Source organism: Neoarius graeffei, chromosome 20 (assembly GCF_027579695.1).
Source record: "Neoarius graeffei isolate fNeoGra1 chromosome 20, fNeoGra1.pri, whole genome shotgun sequence".
Lineage (NCBI taxonomy): Eukaryota > Metazoa > Chordata > Actinopteri > Siluriformes > Ariidae > Neoarius > Neoarius graeffei.
The window spans coordinates 18,782,408-18,802,754 of NC_083588.1; the positions used below are offsets into that span (position 1 = coordinate 18,782,408).

General features: G+C 38.3%; 1 protein-coding gene across 2 annotated transcripts; it reads right to left on the bottom strand.

Moving 5' to 3' along the window:
• Window positions 1–1,037: 1,037 nt before the first annotated feature.
• Window positions 1,038–13,786, bottom strand: zgc:112148 (uncharacterized protein LOC550424 homolog). Of its 2 annotated transcripts, none has more exons than XM_060901379.1 (7): window positions 13,679–13,786; window positions 13,185–13,255; window positions 12,804–12,948; window positions 7,209–7,298; window positions 6,916–7,041; window positions 1,595–1,723; window positions 1,038–1,493 (listed from the first exon to the last, which is right to left on the bottom strand). In XM_060901379.1, the coding sequence occupies exons 1-7, from the start codon at window positions 13,769–13,771 to the stop codon at window positions 1,467–1,469; spliced, it is 681 nt and encodes a 226-aa protein (XP_060757362.1). In that variant the 5' UTR covers window positions 13,772–13,786; the 3' UTR covers window positions 1,038–1,466. The 2 variants fall into 2 exon arrangements, with proteins under 2 accessions (XP_060757362.1, XP_060757363.1); XM_060901380.1 differs by lacking the exon at window positions 13,679–13,786 and adding an exon at window positions 13,503–13,667.
• Between the last annotated feature and the right edge of the window lie 6,561 nt (window positions 13,787–20,347).

Here is a 20,347-nt window from a genome sequence, read left to right on the forward strand (position 1 = left end):
GCGCGAAATCCAGGAGGGTAGGAAAATTCAACAGTAGTTTTGTCCCACCGATCAGCTGGGCTGATAGAAAATCGGTGAGAATTTCACGCATTTGCCGATTTTTATGTTTTGTGCGTATTGGTCGAGTCTTTGGCCGAGTCAAATAATTTGTAATGACTTGTTTTGAATAATAAAACGGTCTGTATGAGAACTTGCTAGGATAACTTTACAGAACACCGGGTAGGAAGAAATTATAGGTAGGAAGAAATTTCAGAACACCGGCTGAGGTACTGTAGTGCTCGAGGGAGGAGCAGGAGCAAACCGAAACTCTTTTAATCTGCCTTTATTAAGTAACACTCACTCTTGTTTCGGTGAAGAAGAGAAAAGGCAGTGTCCATCTCAGCAAAATAAGCCCGTTCGGCTGCTGGTTTTGTTTCAGTCTCGGGTTTATGGTTTCACGAGCGGCTTGAATAGGCGGCGCGCGCGTGCGTGTGTGTGTAACTTGGCGACACCAAACTGAGGAGCTCCAGCTGGGCGGGTGAGCAGGAAAACACATCTACTGCATTAAAACACAGAGCAGCTTGAAGGTCCGTTGGATCGATGTAATCAGACATGCTCTTACTTTTTTACTTACTTTCTTACTTCCCGGGCTGGCATGTGCAGTATATGACATATGTATGACGTAAACGCGTACCCGACGTGAGCAGATCCGAGCGGAGTTTCGCGTATTGGGTAGTTTAGACGGATATGCAACGGGGGCCGTTTTTAACTTATCCACTTTGAAAGGCGTTTTGAATTTTATCCGTTTTTCAGCCTCGGAAACGCCGTCCTCGTGTAAACGAAAGGCACCTCTGATAAAATATTTAGTCGTTTTTACCCGACAGCGTCCTCGTGTAAACGGGCCCTCAGCCTTACCTGATCAACATTTATTTTACAGCAGCAACACCAGATGTCAGATTCTGACTGAGATACCGATATGTCCAGGATGGATTTTACCCTCATCATTGGGCTTTTTCCAGATCATCATTGTTACTTATAAAACAATAATGAAATCACACAACTATTTAATCATGCTTTATTACAGACCAGACAAACAACCTCATATACTGAAATTTGGATGAAAAATAGCAATGTATATGCAATTTTCATGGAAATTGTGTTAAACTAAGAAACCTCCTAAATAGTCAAAAAGTATCAGCAGTAACAGAAATACAGTAGAAAATCATCTCACTCATAATATCCAACAATATATTCTATTCAAACCTTGGCATCTATTGACAGCATACTGCTATTTCCAATATGTGCTGCATTCTCGGGGAGAACAAACTGAAACATTATGTAGTGCTTAAAAAAAACTAAAAAGCCCTTACGTACTTGGTCAGAGAAAAGAATTTGCAAGAGCTGCAGGAGTTTCCCACTGAATGTCAGTACAAGAAAATAAATTAGAACATTAGCGGTGCCAATGTTGTCAAATCCTTGAAGGTACTTTAGGGTCCTTGTGATTTGTTCACTGCCTGTGGGGGAGGGGGAGAGAAAAAGAGCTCCATTAACTGTATCGGTTCACATAACTTATGAATAAAAGAGAAGTTCAAATCTCAGGAAGCAACCAGTATACCTGCTTAAAAAGCTGAACGCCAAGATAGTTGGTTGCCATGTTTTTCAGATTCGTCCCACCCCCGACTTTGCATTTGACGTATCCATAGAGGTTAGCCCACTGTAACACGACTCCCATAATCACCACCGCCTGTATGAACACAACAAGTAAAGACAAAGCAAAGTAACAAAGCTGACAGGTGAATATTACCCTGTCCACACTAAGGATTTTGTACCGATACGATACTACTTTCGTACCGCAACACCTGTCCACACTAGCAACTATACCGGTACTGTAGCGGTATAACTGTATCTGTACAAAACCCACAAATGTATGGGTTTCGTACCGGTACAGTATCGGTACTGTAGTGCTTCGCTGTAGTGTGGACAGATGAAGCGGTTCTGTATCGATACAAATATAATGCACATGAGCAAAGTCACACACCTCAATCGATGTCTTCGCTGAATAAAATGAAGAACGGAGATTCGTTTTCTTTGTTTCTTTCTCAACTGCCTCGCGCGTTTTATACAATTCGACTGAATAAATGACCACCAGAAATACAGACTGTATGTTGACAAGAAAAAGCACACACACGTTGTTTCATCCGCCATATTCTCGGAAGGAAGTTACTCGGTAACCACGGAAACATTTCGCGCACGCGCATTTCAACTACCGTGAAAGAAAACCGCAAACATTTCTCGCTAGTGTGGACAGATGCACTAAACTGTACCGGTATACTTTGTATCGATACAGTTATACCACTATCGTACCGGTATATATGTGAACACAGCTTATGTTGTCTGTGGAGCCAGTACTAGAATCTCAGATCAACTTTCCAAAACAAGTGTTGGGTGCATATATTCACACACAACACTGCAAGTGTAATGTGTTCAGTTAGGGACGTGTTCATCGCTTTACGTGAGGATGGACTATGAATACACTGAAATATATTTACTTATAGTTTTATAATTCTTTATGAAATAACTTAGTGTTAAAATTTCCAGAACTATATCTTTAGCCTTAATGAATAGACAATTTTGGGGCGGAGTCAATGCAAACAGATTCATAGTTTACTTACAAAACCTGAAACTCCATTCAGGAACAGCGACTATACATCAGAAGAGCACGTATTAAATTTGTGGAAGTGTGATGTCGCCAGATAAAGAAAAATTTTGCAAAACTATTTTCCTGAGATATTATTAAGAATTTTTATTGAGAGATTTACCTTATTGTGTCTCTGTTAGTCCTGAGTATGACTTTAAACTGCAACCGGTGGTGAGTCTCAAGTCCAGGAGGACTTGAGTACTGGGGAAAGTGGAGTTACCCCTTAATCACCATTGCTCCCAGGTCCGCTCTGACCCAGAGTGGTAGCACCTGCCTGGATTCCAGCTATGGGTTAAACAGTACATCACCAATAAGGATCTGGCAGCAGGGTGCTTTGCGGTGCAGTGTGGCAGATGAACCCAACAGGGTCAATGGTGCACCACCAGATGGCATGCGGCAGAGCCACTCAAATGGCCAATGGATGGCATCACTCAGCAAGTCAGTTGTCACTGTGGGGAAACCTCCATACCCGTCAGGTCTGTGGCACTTTTGTGCACCACTTGGCATCAGGTCTGGAGGTCCAGAGAGACAACACGATGGGGGCACGACATCGTTTGTCTTACCTTACTGTGCAAGGTGCTTCATTAGGAGAATAGTATACGAGAGCTCACAGGCCAGGCATTCCATGGCAGCTCGGCCGGGCCGTTCGTGCCGCTGGTGCGGGCAACTCTGTCGCTCTAGTACAGGCCTCGCCGCCCATCTACGTTTCTGCGTACCACTGTCATCGCTAGCGATGGACAGCCAACAATGATTGACTGATTGGACCAATTTCTAAACTGAATTGATGAATTTGATAAACTCGAACCTAAGCTGGAGAAAGAAATGAAGTAAACAAATGCAATAATCAGTTAAGTGAGTAGGATTATATCCACCGTGCTGAATAGCATAATTTCTCTTAGCCCAAACTTTATCTACTTCCCAACCTTGGTCCTGGAGTACCCAATGTCCAAGACAATTAACTGTTTTTTTTCTGCTCTAACACTTTTGATTCAGTTATTAACAGCCCTTTCTGAGATGAATTGGGTGTGTTAAAGTGCAGGACAGGGGGAACTCCAGGAGCATGGTTGGGAACCTGTTGCCTACACCAGCGGTTCTCAACCGATGTGCCGTAAAGCAAAGCGAAGTTTGCTGAAGAATTGTGAGGAATGTGTTTTTATGCAGGCTCTGTGTTAAAAAATAGTATTTTTAAAATACACCAATGGCACGGCTTCTTAAATAAAAATGCTTGTGGGTAGTCACTTACTTACAACTTTTACAATAACTTTTTTAAAGCTAGACTGCCTTTCAGATTTTTCAAGTGTAGGTCATACAAAGAATTTTCCCTGACACCCAATTATTTTTGTTTAGTGGACCAAATGCTTCTGAATTCAAATCACAGACTTCCAATTTTATTCGTTTTTTAAAAATAGAACAATTAATGAATTAAAGGCCATATGGCCCTAAATTATCTGCTATTTTTTCCTGCTTCACCATGACGCAATACAAGATACATCATCATGCATCACGTGGTGGGCTTTCCTCATTTGCGCAAGGCATTGTGGGATACAAATTTGAAACAGGAGAGAAAAATGGAGGACGCGAATGAAACATGAAAGATTGACTACAGTAATCTACAAGACAGGAAAAACAGTACAGTACTACAGTACAGAACTACAGTAACGGAAAGCGAGAAGAAACGCAGGACCAAAGTAATAAATATCGGCGGTCAGCGAGCACCTCGGTGTGATCAGCTGTTCGTTTAGTGACAGAATGATGGAACTGTCAGTGCATAGTCAAGGTAAACCTGTAGATGACAGTAATGCAACAGCTGCTGTAAAACCCAAAAGAAGATGACGACGAAAGGTAACGCATGCACACACGGACTTCCTCGGTCTGCTTGACTGCACGAAGCAAGCTATTTCATGCAAATTATTTGCTCGGGAATCCCCTCAAATTAAATAACTTACCAGCCACAGAATGGCCTGTTTTTTTTTTTTTTTTTTTTTCGAAATTAAATAAATAAATAAATAAATAAATGACAATGACGAAATTTCAGATGGACCTTTTATGAAATTGAAAGGCCATCTAATATATATATATATATATATATATATATATATATATATATATATATATATATATATATATATATATAAGGCCTTGGAAGGAGCAACTGGAAAAGGCAGTCGCTCTAATTGTTGTGAGTTCTACACTGCAAATGCAAAGGCTCACGGGGATGTTAATGTTTAAACTTAGAGAGCATTAAGGGCTAAATAGCATTGGGCCACCCTGGCTGAGCCTCCTGCAGTAATTAATGACCTCTAGCCAGTATTCATGATTGGATGCATCACGTCGTAAAAGAAAATAGATCATTAATAGAGGAGTTAACGTTTTGTTGTATTTACTTTACATTGCTGTTCATGATGCTGCACTATGGCAGACAAGTTCTTGCGCCAATGCACTTCAATCCATCTTTAATTTAAAAAAAGAAGCAAAAAATCACCGCCAAACAAACAAAAAAACGATTGTCTGTCTGATTTAACTATCTGCTATAGTGCAATATGGGTCAAATCTTGCGAATGACATTAGAGCCTATCATAACGTACGTGACATTCTTCAGAATCGATAACCAACTTTAAGTTGGCATGCCTTGACTTTCCTTTTTTACTGTACCTCTGATGTGCCTTAGCCCCAAACAGGTTGAAAACCTCTGGCCTACACCAATCATACTCTGCGTAATCACTTGTTTTCCCAACATCGACCACTTAACTGTATTTAGGCATAATCGGGTGAAAATTCAAATTCAATCCAAACTGCTTGTAACTGCTCTCGTTGAATTCAGAATTGAATGCAGAACAACATACTTTTTACAGAATTACAATACGTTTATCCGTTCTTGAGACATTACAAATCAAAGATTGAAAAAACAGCTTAATTTTTAGAAAACTGACGTAATATTCTGTCTGAGGATCACATGGTCCAAAATGGGCCTCATTAACCAATGAGATCAAATGTTTTTTTTCTGAATAACTTTTCTATTTTTCAAGATATTTACATGGAAATTGGCAGGCACATAGATGGTTGTATACTGAATACAAAGTAAAAACTAATTATGGAAATTCATATTTAATTAGTATTAATTATGCCAATTAGGTAAAAACGTTAAATCGGTACACTCTCTTCTTCAGAGTTTCACCAAATGGCTTTATTTGTGCAATATAAAGCTGATCTTAACTCTCATTTATACATCACAAAGAAGGAGAAACCAATGTTAATTATAAAGTATGCATAAATAAGCACTGAAAATCATTCACATCTACCATTCTCTATCAAAATAAAGTAATAAACGAATATTTCTAATCCCCTCTTTGTGCTCTGTAGGCCTTTGTATTTCTCAAAAGTAGGGCCTACGAGTGTTTATATGAAAGAAAATAAATGATTATTTCAATTTATATTCACAGCTTTCAAGGCGAACCTCGAAAAAACTGTATGAGCCGCATCCAATAAACAATTCCAGTTAATCGAACTGAAATTGACACACGGGTTTCTGACTTCCGTTTTTTAAAAATACATTATTCCGACCACTAAGATCTCAATATTTTTCCATCAAAACAACTACAGTTATATTCTAAAATAGTTATTTATCTACATGAATCAGTTTGATTTGAAAAAATAAGTAGGTAAAGCTACGAAAACTCACTTCAGTCTCCTGTGAATCATAACATCAAAACTAGCAGATGGAAAATTTTGCTGAATCCTTCATCAGAAACAGTGAGAGCGAGAGAACATCCCTATAAAAGTTATCTGATTGATATTAACGAGTAATCCAGTCGGAAACGGATCAGAAGAGAGAGAAAGCGCGAGCATGAGCGCTTTCCCATGACTCAAAAAGCACCGGCAGTTTCCTGGCGAGCAGAGATTGAACTCTGTTGTACCGATTTCAACCTGCCGTTACTCCCAAAGTACTGAACAGATCTTAACGAGATCAATTTCTTTAGAAAACAGAGATTACAAGCTTTTTAAATGATTGTATTCATGATAGAAAATATTCAAGAGTTAAGCAGTGACAGGTTTGGAAACTCAGATGAGCGTCTGCATGCACAGTTTTCACAGCACGGCTAGTGAGCGAGTGTCTGATACGCCTACTGTATTCGTGTAGCCGTGAATGCGCCATCAGGACATTTACTCAGCTTATGGTATACAATCTACACTAAAGTTAAACAGTCAAACCGTTATAGATTGTAGACTTTGATACTCACCAGCCACTTTATCTTGAAGGAAAAGAGAGTCGAGAAAATAAAGAAAACCCATAAGATCGGGCACACTATGAGACCGAGCCAGAAAATCCTTGATTCAGAGCTTGAGACAATTTTTCTGCTGGTTTCCTAAAAGACGAAAACAAATGTCAGTCTTTTCCTGAACAAGAAAATAGCAGCTGTTGAATCATCTCTTCTCCGTTTTATTGGTATTGCACAGTAAAAGTTGCAAAGGGTAAGTCATAGTGCACTATTTACCGTCCCTGTAACGTAGTAATGTTTAGTTATGCACTGACCTTTCGAGACTCGAATACCCAATGGCTCTTCCCATTCTCATCCACCTGATTCCACCACCTCAGGCCTACCAGCAGACGCCCGGTCACATTCTGAATGCAGAAATGCAGAGAATGTCCGTGTATATAAAGAAATATATTTTAAAAAAGGGAAAATTGCAATCAATAGTACACTGGACAAACCAAGAGAAGCCTGGCTGATTGTCTGCTCAAGATCTACTATACTATCAGAATGAAGATTTCCCCTTTCAGTTCGGAGGATACTTTAATAGAAACGGACATAACATTCATGACATTTCAATTTGACACTGTGCATAATTTATGAGTTAGAACTGAGTAAATACAGTATATAGAGTGTCTTGCAAAAGTATTCATCCCCCTTGGTGTTTTTCCTGTCTTGTCGCATTACAAGCTGGAATTAAAATGGATTTTTGGCGGCTTAGGACCACTTGATTTACACAAACATGCCTACCACTTTAAAAGGTGCAAACTGTTGTTGTATCGTGACACAAACAATAATTAAGATGACAAAAAAAACCCCAAAAAACAAATAGAAATCTGGAGTGTGCCCCCTGCCAAAAAAGTCAATACTTTATAAAACCACCTTTTGCTGCAATTACAGCTGCAAGTCTCTTGGGGTATGTATCTTATTAGCTTAGCACATCTAGCCACTGGGATTTTTGCCCATTCCTCAAGGCAAAACTGTTCCAGCTCCTTCAAGTTAGATGGGTTGCGTTGGTGTACAGCAATCTTCAAGTTATGCCACAGATTCTCAATTGGATTGAGGTCTGGGCTTTGACTAGGCCATTCCAAGACATTTAAATGGTTCCCTTTAAACCACTCCAGTGTAGCTTTAGCAGTATGTTTAGGGTCATTGTCCTGCTGGAACATGAACCTTTGTCCCAGTCTCAAACCTCTGGCCGACTCAAACAGATTTTCCTCCAGAATTGCACTGTATTTAGTGACATCCATCTTTCCTTCAGTCCTGACCAGCTTTCCTGTCCCTGCAGATGAAAAACATCCCCACAGCATAATCCTGCCACCACCATACTTCACTGTAGGAATGGTGTTCTCAGGGTGTTGGGTTTGCGCCACACATGGTGTTTCCATATGATGGCCAAAAAGATCAATTTTAGTCTCATTTGACCAGAGAATCTTCTTCCATGTATTAGGGGAGTCTGCCACATGCTGTTGGCCAAACTCCAAACGTTTTTTCTTAAGCAATGGCTTTTTTCTGGCCACTCTTCCATAAAGCCCCGCTCTGTGGAGTGTATGGCTTAAAGTGGTCCTATGGACAGATACTCCCATCTCCACTGTGGATCTTTGCAGCTCCTTCAGTGTTATCTTTGATGTCTTTGTTGCATCTCTGATTAATGCCCTCCTTGCCCGGTCTGTGAGTTTTGGTGGGCGGCCTTCTCTTGTCAGGTTTGTAGTGGTGCCATATTCTTTCCATTTTGCTATAATGGGTTTAATGGTGCTCCCTGGGATATTTTTTATAACCCAACCCCGATCTATACTTCTCCACAACTTTGTCTCTGACCTGTTTGGAGGCTCCTTGGTTTTCATGTTGCTTGCTTAGTAGTGTTGCAGAGTCAGGGTCCTTCCAGAACAGGTTGATTTATACAGACATCATGTGACACTTTGGTTGCGCACAGTTGGCTCTTAATCAACTAATTATGTGACTTATGAAGTGAATTGATTGGACTAGCTCTTATTTAGGGGTTTCATACGAACAGGGGTGAATACCTATGCACACTCCAGATTTCTGTTTTTTTCATCTTAATTATTGTTTGTGTCACACTAAAAAAAAAAAAAGTGCACCTTTAAAGTGGTAGGCATGTTGTGTAAATCAAATGGTGCTAACCCTCCGACAATCAATTTTAATTCCAGCTTGTAATGCAACAAAACAGGACAAACACCAAGGGGGATGAATACTTTTGCAAGACACTCTATATACTGTATTTACTCAGTTATAACCCATATGTTGTTATGCACAATATCAGCCCTCATCTACCCAATACATCAGTGAGCAGCTATTATTTGGATGGGTGATGTGATGTGATGGTACATTGATGATCACGAGTATGGTGCTGTTATGAGTCCTACAAGTGCAGCGATGTTACGTTTTTCAGCACTCAATGTCACTTCTGTGGTCAGATACGAACAAAGAAAATAAATACAAATTAAATACGTTGATCAGCCACAACATTAAAACCATTAACAGGTGAAGTGTATAACATGGATTATCTCATTACAATGGGACCTGTTGAGGGGTGGGATATATTAGGCAGCAAGAGAGCAATCAGTTTTTGAAGTTGATGTGTTGGAAGCAGGAAAAATGGGCAAGCGCAAGGCAGGACTTTGACAAGGGCCAAATTATGAAGGCTTGATGACTGGGTCTGAGCATCTCCAAAATGGCACATCTTGTGGGGTGTTCTTGGTATGCAGTGGTTAGTAGCTACCAAAGGTTGTCCAAGGAAGGACAACTGGTAAACCGGTGACAGGGTCATGGATGTTGAAGGCACTTTAATGCACGTGGGGAGTGAAGGATAGCCCTTCTGGTCTGATCCCACAGAAATGCTATTTTAGCACAAACTGCTGAAAATGTTAATGCTGGCTATGATAGAAAAAAAGTGTCAGAACACACAATGCATTGCTGCGTATGGGACTGTGTAGCTGTAGACCAGTCCACCACTGAAAGTGCGTACAATGGGCATGTGGGCATCAGAACTGGATCCTGGAGCAATGGAAGAAGGTGGCCTGGTCTGATGAATCACATTTTCTTTTACATCATGTGGACAGCCGAGTGCGCTGCTTCCCTGGGGAAGAGATGACACCAGGATGCACGATGGGAAGAGGGCAAGCTGTAGCAGCAGTGTGATGCTCTGGGTAATGTTCTGCTGAGAAACCTTGGGTCCTGGCATTTATGTAGATGTTACTTTGACACGTACCACCTACCGAAACATTGCTGCAGAGCAAGTACACCCCTTCATGGTAACGGCCTAATTAATGCCAGTGGCCTCTTTCAGCAGGACATTGTTCCCTGCCGCACTTCAAAAATTGCTCAGGAACGGTTTGAGGAAAATGACAAGGAGTTCAAGGTGTTGACTTGACCTCTAAATTCACCAGATCTTAATCCGATCAAGTTTGTGCTGGACAAACAAGTCCGATCCATGGAAGCCACACCTCGCAAACTCCAGGACTTAAAGGATGTGCCGCTCACATACCACAGTACACCTTCAGAGGTCTTGTGGAGTCCATACATCACCGGTTATGGGTATATGGCTGATCGTTGTGAGTTTATCATAATTTTTGGGTTTTTGTTTGTCCATCTGCTTTTTGAGGATTGACCACAGGTTCTCCATGGGATTAAGATCTGGGGAGTTTCCTGGCCATGGACCCAAAATTTCAATGTTTTGGTCCCCGAGCCACTTAGTTATCACTTTAATATATATAAAAAAAATTGCAGGACTTTTTGGAGACTGCAGAGGACTGGGGTAAAGTTATTTTCTCTGATGAAGCCCCCTTCAGACTGTTTGGGACATCTGGAAAAATGATTGTCCGGAGAAGAAAAGGTGAGCGCTACCATGACTCCTGTGTCATGCCAATCGTAAAGCATCCTGTGACTATTCATGTGTGGGGTTGCTTCTCATCCAAGGGAGTGGGCTCACTCATAATTTTGCCGAAGAACACTGTCATGAACAAAGAATGGTATCAAAACACCCTCCAAGAGCAACTTCTCCCAACGATCCAGGAGCAATCTGGTAATGAACAATGGTAATGCTTTTTTCCAGCATGATGGAGCACCATGTCAGAAGGCAAAAGTGATAACTATAAGTGGCTCGGGAACAAAACAGTGAAATTTTGGGCCCATGACCAAGAAACTCCCCAGATCTTGATTCCATCAAGAACCCGTGGTCAATCCTCAAAAAGTGGATGGACAAACAAAAACCCAGAAATTGTGATAAACTCCAAGCACTGATTATGCAAGAATGGGTTGCCATCAGTCAGGATTTAGCCCAGAAGCTGATATCCAGCATGCCAGGGCGAACTGCAGGAGTCTCGAAAAAGAAGGGTCAACACTGTAAATACTGACTCTTTGCATAAACTTGATGCATTTGTCAATAAAAGCCTTTTAAACTTATGAAATGCTTATAATTGTACTTCAGTATACCATAGAAACATCTGACAAAAAGATCTAAAATCACCGAAGCAACAACTTTGTGAAAACCAAAATTTGTCAGTCTCAAAACTTTTGGCCACGACTGTACAATGTAGAAAATAGTCAAAATACATCAAAATACAGCAAAACAAAACAACAACTATGAATGAGTAGGCGTGTCCAAACTTTTGACTGATACTGTACATACACAATATTAATAGAAAAGCTTGAGCCAAAATATAACTTTACAATCACAAAAGTGACGTGATGGGTATTGGATATATTGGGCATATTCGACAAAGTGTTTTAAAGCTGTTGTACATAATGCATTCATAACTCCACATTCCTTGTAATGCTACACCATGTCAGCGTCACTGCTGTGATTAGAATCACAGCACCCACATAATATCTTGGAAGTTGTGGTTGTTTTCCAGCGAGGCATAAAAACTGTATAGATACAAAGATACCTATATTGTTTGAAGAAAAAAATGGCAAACGTAAAATTTAAACATAATTCTTACTTTATGTATATTCAGCTTGTAAAATAGATCTGCTCTTTATAATTATAGTATAACAACATTTTAGACTGATGCGTCCATTCTTTAAAAAAAAAAATACAATACCGTTCAAAAGTTTGGGGTCACCCAGACAATTTTGTGTTTTCCATGAAAAGTCACACTTTTATTTACCACCATAAGTTGTAAAATGAATAGAAAATATAGTCAAGACATTTTTCTGGCCATTTTGAGCATTTAATCGACCCCACAAATGTGATGCTCCAGAAACTCAATCTGCTCAAAGGAAGGTCAGTTTTATAGCTTCTCTAAAGAGCTCAACTGTTTTCAGCTGTGCTAACATGATTGTACAAGGGTTTTCTAATCATCCATTAGCCTTCTGAGGCAATGAGCAAACACATTGTACCATTAGAACACTGGAGTGAGAGTTGCTGGAAATGGGCCTCTATACACCTATGGAGATATTGCACCAAAAACCAGACATTTACAGCTAGAATAGTCATTTACCACATTAGCAATGTATAGAGTGTATTTCTGATTAGTTTAAAGTGATCTTCATTGAAAAGAACAGTGATTTTCTTTCAAAAATAAGGACATTTCAAAGTGACCCCAAACTTTTGAATGGTAGTGTACATATTATAGGAATAATATCTACGAAACACTTTATAAAGCTGATCAAAGCTGTCTAGTGAATAGGAAGTATTTTTGTCCTGTTCCGTAATAATCTATAAATTGTTTCAGCTTCTCAGTATTTTGAGGATATCTTGCTTGAGATCACAACAGTGATCCTGCAGTTTCATCTGTCTAGCCTGATCTGTGCAAAACCATGTGTGCGACAGGAATAGATGACCAGCTCAACAAAACACAAACAGATACTCCTAGAAATTGTCAGTGCAGAGAGAAAGACATTGACTGTCCTACCTTTACTGTCCAAAAGTCACATGACAGCAGGAGAATGATGGTGACCATGCAGGCAATGAAGCTGCTGCTGAGTAATTCACACAACAGATAGACCAGGATCGCACTTACACGGAAGAAAAGGTGGAAGAAAGTGGCCAAAGGATGCCTGAGAGCAAAAAACAAATCAGTGATACGTCCAGAAAAAAAAAAGAGAAAAAAACTTATTATTAATTTTAAGCAACCAAAGCAGTGAAACAGAATCTGGGGGAAACAAAACAGCCAAGGGAAGGGGGAAAAATTGAGATCTGAAAAGATACGAGGCTACATTCAGACCAGGCTGTGAGAGGTAGATTATTCATCAGAAGTAAAAACAAAACAAAACTTGATAGTTCAGTGACTCACTGGATTTTTGACTTTCTCCTGGTGTCTGCATTCTCATCCTCGTCAAAAAGTGGAACATCACCCTGTGAATCCTGTTGACACCAGATTTGTTAGTTAATGCAGCAGTACATTAAGGTAGTGAGGATCAATGAGTGCATTTTAAAATAAATTTACACATTATAACATTACAAACACACTAGCAAAAGTCTCACACGCTACTGCGCTGAAAATCAACCATAAAACCTTCATGAACGAAGGTGACGATATTGCTGCTACTACTACTAATAATAATTTAAATAGGGTGAAAATCTATTTTAAAAAACCCTATAAATTCTTCACCTGTCTTAACATTTCGAAGTTTGTTCCACTTCCTGGTGACGTGTATGTAAACAAAGGTAGCCGAGGATGTGCCAGAAGGACCCCTGTGCTTCTCCTAGCAAGAAGGCTTAATAATAATAATAATAATAATAATAATAGAATGCAAATCTATTTTTTAAAATCTATAAATTCTTCACCTGTCTTAACATTTCGAAGTTCGTTCCACTTCCTGGTGACGTGAAAAGGTAGCCAAGGCTCTGCCAGAAGGACCTCTGCGCTTCTCCTAGCATGAAGGCTTAATAATAATAATAATAATAATAATAATAGAATGAAAATCTTTTTTTTAAATCTATAAATTCTTCACCTGTCTTAACATTTCGAAGTTCGTTCAACTTCCTGGTGACGTGAAAAGGTAGTCAAGACTCTGCCAGAAGGACCCCTGCGTAAAGCATTGGAATGAGTGAAGCCGGCTGGCCGCCATATTACCACTCCCATCGCGTGTATTTGGCTTACGTGTTAAACCGATCAAATTTGCCCCAAGAAAAGTATTCCCTGACCCCCCCCCCCCCCTTCATTCTCAACTTTACCCACATTCCTTCCATATCTTTATAGCGCTCGCCTTCACTGTTATTGTTTTTCCCCTTTTCCAGTTCAGTCTCTGATCTTTTTTTTTGGAATGGCTCTATTTTACTACTATAATTGTTTTTACGGAGATTATTTCAGTTTTTCCTCTTGTACAGTGTATCTTTCTCCTTCTTCCATATCTATCTATGTTGATGATTCATACAGTTCACTGCTGCACATGCAGGCATTTTTCTTCTAATTTTTCTCACCAACTGCATAAATAACTTGTCCAGTTTTGTGTCGTCTAAATGACAATTCCGCTCCTTGATGGGAGTGGTAAGATGGCGGCCAGCTGGCTTCACTCTGACGAGCCTTGACTTGAGCTTCTTTTCGGGCCGCTCCCACTCGAAGTGATTTGGCGTCCCAAAAGTATTGAAGTAGAAGCATTGGAACTGCTAGTTCTCATATTGTGACCAAGCACACACATTAAATACGAGTTTCTTTTTTAAAAAATTAAATTTTTATTTCTTCTCCAATAATAAATCCATAAATGTCATCATAAAATTCTTTATGTAGCAGTAAATTTTGAATATTAATTTCTAATTGTTTATTTCTCATTTTTTTGAATAATTTTATCATGAAAGTTTGGATATTTGATACAATCTAGAAGCAAGTGTTTGACATTTTCTTTTACACCACAAGTTGTACATTGATTGGAGTTCTTTTTTTTAAAGAAATCGTGTATCATTAAGTAGATATTTTCCAAATCTAAGTCTTGTAATTATCCTTTGTTTCTGTTTTTGTCAGAATATGTGGTATGTGTTGTAATATTTGGTTCTAGTTGGTAGAAGAATCTACCAGTTTGAGAGTTATCCCATCTGTCTTGCCATATTGTAAAAATTCAAGATTCAAGATGTTTATTTGTCATATACACAATAACAGACACAGCGGTTATTATTGGGTAATGAAATTCTTATTTTGCAACTACCCGACCAAACTATGCTTACTACTGCAAAAAGAAAAAAGAAATATATATAAAATACGAAATATAAAATATGAAGTGCATATGCAATGCAAAATATAAAAGTAGAATGAAAATAAACGAAAATAAACATAATTAAAATAAAGAATAACAAATAACCGATCAATGTGCAGTAGGACAGCAATCAAACAATATGCAATAGGACAAATATAATGTGCAGTCTTGTGAAAAATTGCAAATATAGAGGTAGATGGTGATTATAATCCATGGTTCAAAAGCCTGATGGCCTAGGGGTAAAAACTGTTTGTCAGTCTAGTAGTTCTTGCTTTCACACTCCTGTAGCGTCTGCCAGATGGTAGGAGTGTGAATAGTCTGTGTTGTGGGTGTGTTCGGTCCCTGATGATGCTCTGTGCCCTTTTTGTGACCCAGGTGTTGTAAATGTCCTGTAGTGGGGGGAGGACAGCTCCGCAGATGAACTGTGCCATTTTAATGACACGCTAGAGAGCCTTTCTGTCCTGAGTTGTGCAGTTCCTGTACCACACAGTGATGGAATTTGTCAGGACGCTCTCCACTGTGCACCTGTAGAAGTTGCTGAGGAGTTTGGTGGACAGTCCAAATTTCCTCAGCTTCCTCAGGATAACGTCTTTGATATGTTTGTTATATCAGCAGTGGTAGGGTAATGAATGTCATAATAGGTTTTATTTACTGATCTTCTGGCCAATTTATCAGCCATTTCATTTCCTATAATACCCACATGAGCTGGAATCCAACAAATAACAACCTTACCACCCATATGTTTAAACTGATACATAAGATATCAGAAATCTAAGAATTCTATATCATTATTTTCCTTTTGAATGTTTTGAAGGACAGACAAGGAGTCAGAAAATATCACACTTTGAGGGAGAGATTTATCAATGAGAAGTTCCAAAGCCTTTGTAATTGCTATTAACTCAGCTCTAAAGATAGTACCGTTTGAGATTTTATAATCTTTTTGAATGTTTAGACTTGGAATTACAATGGCAGATGCACAATCGAGATCTTTTTTTTGAACCATCAGTATGTAAGTGTTGATTGTACTGGAGTTGAATGTGTTCTAATGCTGACTGTAGCATGTAGCAACTATTATCCTCTTGTCTGGATATTTTAGGGACTAAATCTAAGTCAACTTTTGGAGCTTGGGATTCCCAGAATGGAAAAGGATCAACCAAAGGATAACAAGCTGGAACCGGGAGACTGTTAACCAAATGTACAGCTTTAGAGAAGATAAGATGAAAGTGAATATTAAGGTCACAGTTTTGTTCTTCTAGAAAACATTTTTGGTTGGATGATCTTCAAAATATCTATATTTAATTGCACTTTGAGTTTGTTTGAATTCTCTTCTTAGATCCAAAGGCATAGCAGAGCAGTCTATCTCCAAAACAGAGATAGGAGTACTCTTAAGAGCACCAGTGCAGATTCTAAGGCATTGATTTTGAATAACATCTAATTATCTTTTCCTAGAAATACTTGCAGTATCATAAACTTCACAACCATAATCAAGACATGATAGAATTAGAGATTTATAAAGAATGATCATTGTTTCTTTGTCAATACCCCATTTGCTGCCACATATAACTTTACAAACATTTATTCTTTTACGACATTTAGTTATGAGATAATCAATGTGAGTTTTCCATGTAAGTTTGGAGTCAAAATAAAGGCCTAAACACTTTACAGTTTTTTCATTTTTAAGATTTTTTTTACCATTATACATCAATTTTATATCATATTTTTACCTTTATGGAATAAAACCACAGAGGATTTACTTTCAGAAATTTTAAAACCCCATCTATCACACCAAGATTTAATGAAATCTAAAGCCTGTTGAATATGTTTCTGTAGCAAATTTATGTTTTTCCCAGATTTCCAAATTGCTGAATCATCAGCAAAAATAGAGAAAGATACATTAGATAGAACAAGGTCATTTATAGCAATCAAAATCAAAATTGGACTGATAACACTTCCTTGTGGAACACCACTTGGCACTTCAAATAAAGTAGATAATAAGGAACCTACTTTGACTCTGATATATCTATCAGATAAAAAGGAATTAATCCAATTAAAGATAGAACCAGAGATACTATTATTATGTAACTTATATAGTATACCCTTCCTTCATGCCATGTCATATGCTTTTTCTATATCAAGAAAGACTGCTAAGACTTTATGCCCTCTTCCAAAACTTTTAATAAGATCATCAATAAGTCTTAGGAGATGATCCAAGGTACATCTTTTTCTTCTAAATCCGGATTGTTTTTTTGTTAAATATTTTATGTTTTTCACAGAACCAATTTAAGCGATTAGTGACCATTTTTACAGAAGTTTGAAGTTAAAGCAATAGGACGATAGGAAGCAGGATCTGATTTAGGTTTTCCAGGTTTTAAGACAGGAACAACATGAGCAACTTTCCAATCTTTGGGAACAATTCCTTCAGTCAAGGTTTTATTAAAAAAATCCAAAATAAATTGCTTAGAGTAAGTAGACATATGTTGGAACATGATATAACATAGACCATCCGGTCCAGGAGAGGTGTTTCTACAATTTCTTAAGGCTTTATTGACTTCATCCAGAGTGAATTTATAATTTAATGTAGACTCAGAATCAGTAGACTTTGTAAATATATGATTATTTTCTTCTTCCAATTTGTTTTTATGAGCTCAAAATTCTTTTGTATAATTAGAATCACTACTAACTTTAGCAAAAAGGGAAGCAAGGACTTCAGCTTTTTCAAAATTACTTTTAGTATAATTATCATCCTTTTTGAATTCAGGTATTATCACCATTATTATAATTCATGTTTCTTATTAATTTCCAAATTTTTTGATAAGTTTGAGCTTTCATTTAATTTACTACAATAACTATGCCAAAACTTTCTTTTTTTCCATTTTAACTATTTTTGTTGCCATTGCTCTTTGATATTTATAATTAATAAACAGTTCTGTGTTAAAGTTCTTATATGCTTTACGTTTTGCTTGATTTCTTTCTTTAACTGCATTTTCACAAGTTTCATTCCAAAAAGGTTTATTTCTCTTTATACCTTTTGATTTTGGTATGATGATAGTGGCAGCACAATTAATTGCTGCAGTGATATTACAAGTTATCTCATCAATATCATTATTTGTTTCAATTAACTTAAAATTTTTGTCACAAAGTTCAGAAAACATTTGCCAATTTGCATTTTGGAAAATCCATTTAGGACTTGCTTCATTTTCATAGGGAACTTTATAGTTGAAAATTATAGCTATACATTTATGATCACCCCCTCCATCAAAATCTGTTGTTTCCCACTTGCACTGAGTGGCAATAGAAGGCGAGCAAAAAGTAAGGTCTATATGAGAAAAGCCTTGATTATAAATTCTGGTAGAGGACCCATCATTAAGACACACTAATTCACAATTATCCAAAATACTTTCAATAATTCTTCCTCTAGTATCTGAAAAAGAACTACCCCATATTCTACTTTTTGCACTGAAATCTCCACAGATCAAAACATTCTCAGTATGGAATAAGTTAATTAAATCTTCATAATATAATTTTTTAGAAGGTGAAAGATACAAATTAATTAAAACCGTTAGAGGTATTGATTTTAACAGATAATCCTTCAGCTGGTATATCTAGTTTTTTGAAACACGAGTAAGAAATGTCTTTATGGACTCATCTCATCTCAACTCATTATCTGTAGCTGCTTTATCCTGTTCTACAGGGTCGCAGGCAAGCTGGAGCCTATCCCAGCTGACTACGGGCGAAAGGCGGGGTACACCCTGGACAAGTCGCCAGGTCATCACAGGGCTGACACATAGACACAGACAACCATTCACACATCTTCACACCTATGGTCAATTTAGAGTCACCAGTTAACCTAACCTGCATGTCTTTGGACTGTGGGGGAAACCGGAGCACCCGGAGGAAACCCACGCGGACACGGGGAGAACATGCAAACTCCACACAGAAAGGCTCTCGCCGGCCACGGGGCTCGAACCCGGACCTTCTTGCTGTGAGGCAACAGCGCTAACCACTACACCACCATGCTGCCCATCTTTATGGACTAAGAATGCAATACCCCTTTCAGAATTTTCTTGAAGTATTTCATAATTATTTATTTTATCAGCTATTCTTGTTTCTTGTAAACATATAACATCAGGACTATCTTTTGTAATACTTAAATAATATTTTATTTCATTAATTTTTTTATTACACTGTTCGCATTCCATTGCCATATTATACGTTTTTATTCATCTTTATTTATGTTTTTTTTTACTTTTGACCTGAGTAGATTCTTGACAGGTGTTTTGAGAGCTGATGTTCTGAGAAGAGTCAATGATCGAACAATCCATAGTATCTATAGTGACACCAGGCTCAACCAAACCCAAATTAGAACAAAAGTCAGAAGTTTTCAACCCAAGACCAAGAAATTCATTTACAGAGGTAACAATCTGAGAAACCACATATTTTCTGCTTCGAAAACCACCCTGAGCTTGAGAAAATTGAAAAAGAATCTTGTACATTATAAATATGAAATCTGACACTTTTATGAATTGATCTGATTTTCCAGGATCATCTTGAATATTTCTGCTGTTTGAGTTATCTTTCTGATTCAGTCTAACTTTCTTCACAGCATCCGGATATGTTATTTTTCATTTTTCCTGATTCTGCTAACCTCTGGAGCTTCTTTATATATTCTGCAGCCTTTTGAATTGGATTGATGTCCTTCACCGCAGTTTGCACATTTGTATTTTGATAGTGAACATTCAGAAGTGACATGAGCGTCTCCGCATTTGCCACACCTTTCTTTTGAGTGGCAATTTAAACTAATATGTCCATAGCGCTGGCATCTGAAGCACCTGATGGGAACAGGTACACATGTCTTAACTCTGAAAATTCTAAAACCAAATTTTATGGTTTCAGGTAAATTTTTACCAGAGAAGGTAATCAGAATAGTGTGTAGCGTTTTTTTTTTTATCTTTGAAGAACCTTTTGATGCTAACAATGTTGAATGAATGGGATTCTTTAAATCCTTCAAGCAAATCTTCATCTGAAATATCTATATCAACTCCATGGATTATACAACCCCAATTCCAAAAAAGTTGGGACAAAGTACAAATCTCATCTCATCTCATTATCTCTAGCCGCTTTATCCTTCTACAGGGTCGCAGGCAAGCTGGAGCCTATCCCAGCTGACTATGGGCGAAAGGCGGGGTACACCCTGGACAAGTCGCCAGGTCATCACAGGGCTGACACATAGACACAGACAACCATTCACACCCATGGTCAATTTAGA

What these genes read in the sequence shown, in the direction of transcription:
- zgc:112148 (XM_060901379.1), bottom strand. Translation starts at nt 13,771, where the DNA reads ATGCTAGGAGAAGCGCAGAGGTCCTTCTGGCAGAGCCTTGGCTACCTT. An exon ending in ACTTCGAAATGTTAAGACAG is followed by an intron (nt 13,256 to 13,678) that starts GTGAAGAATTTA and finishes TGGTGTCAACAG; the next exon opens with GATTCACAGGGTGATGTTCC. An exon ending in GCGTTCAGCTTTTTAAGCAG is followed by an intron (nt 1,494 to 1,594) that starts GTATACTGGTTG and finishes CCTCCCCCACAG; the next exon opens with GCAGTGAACAAATCACAAGG.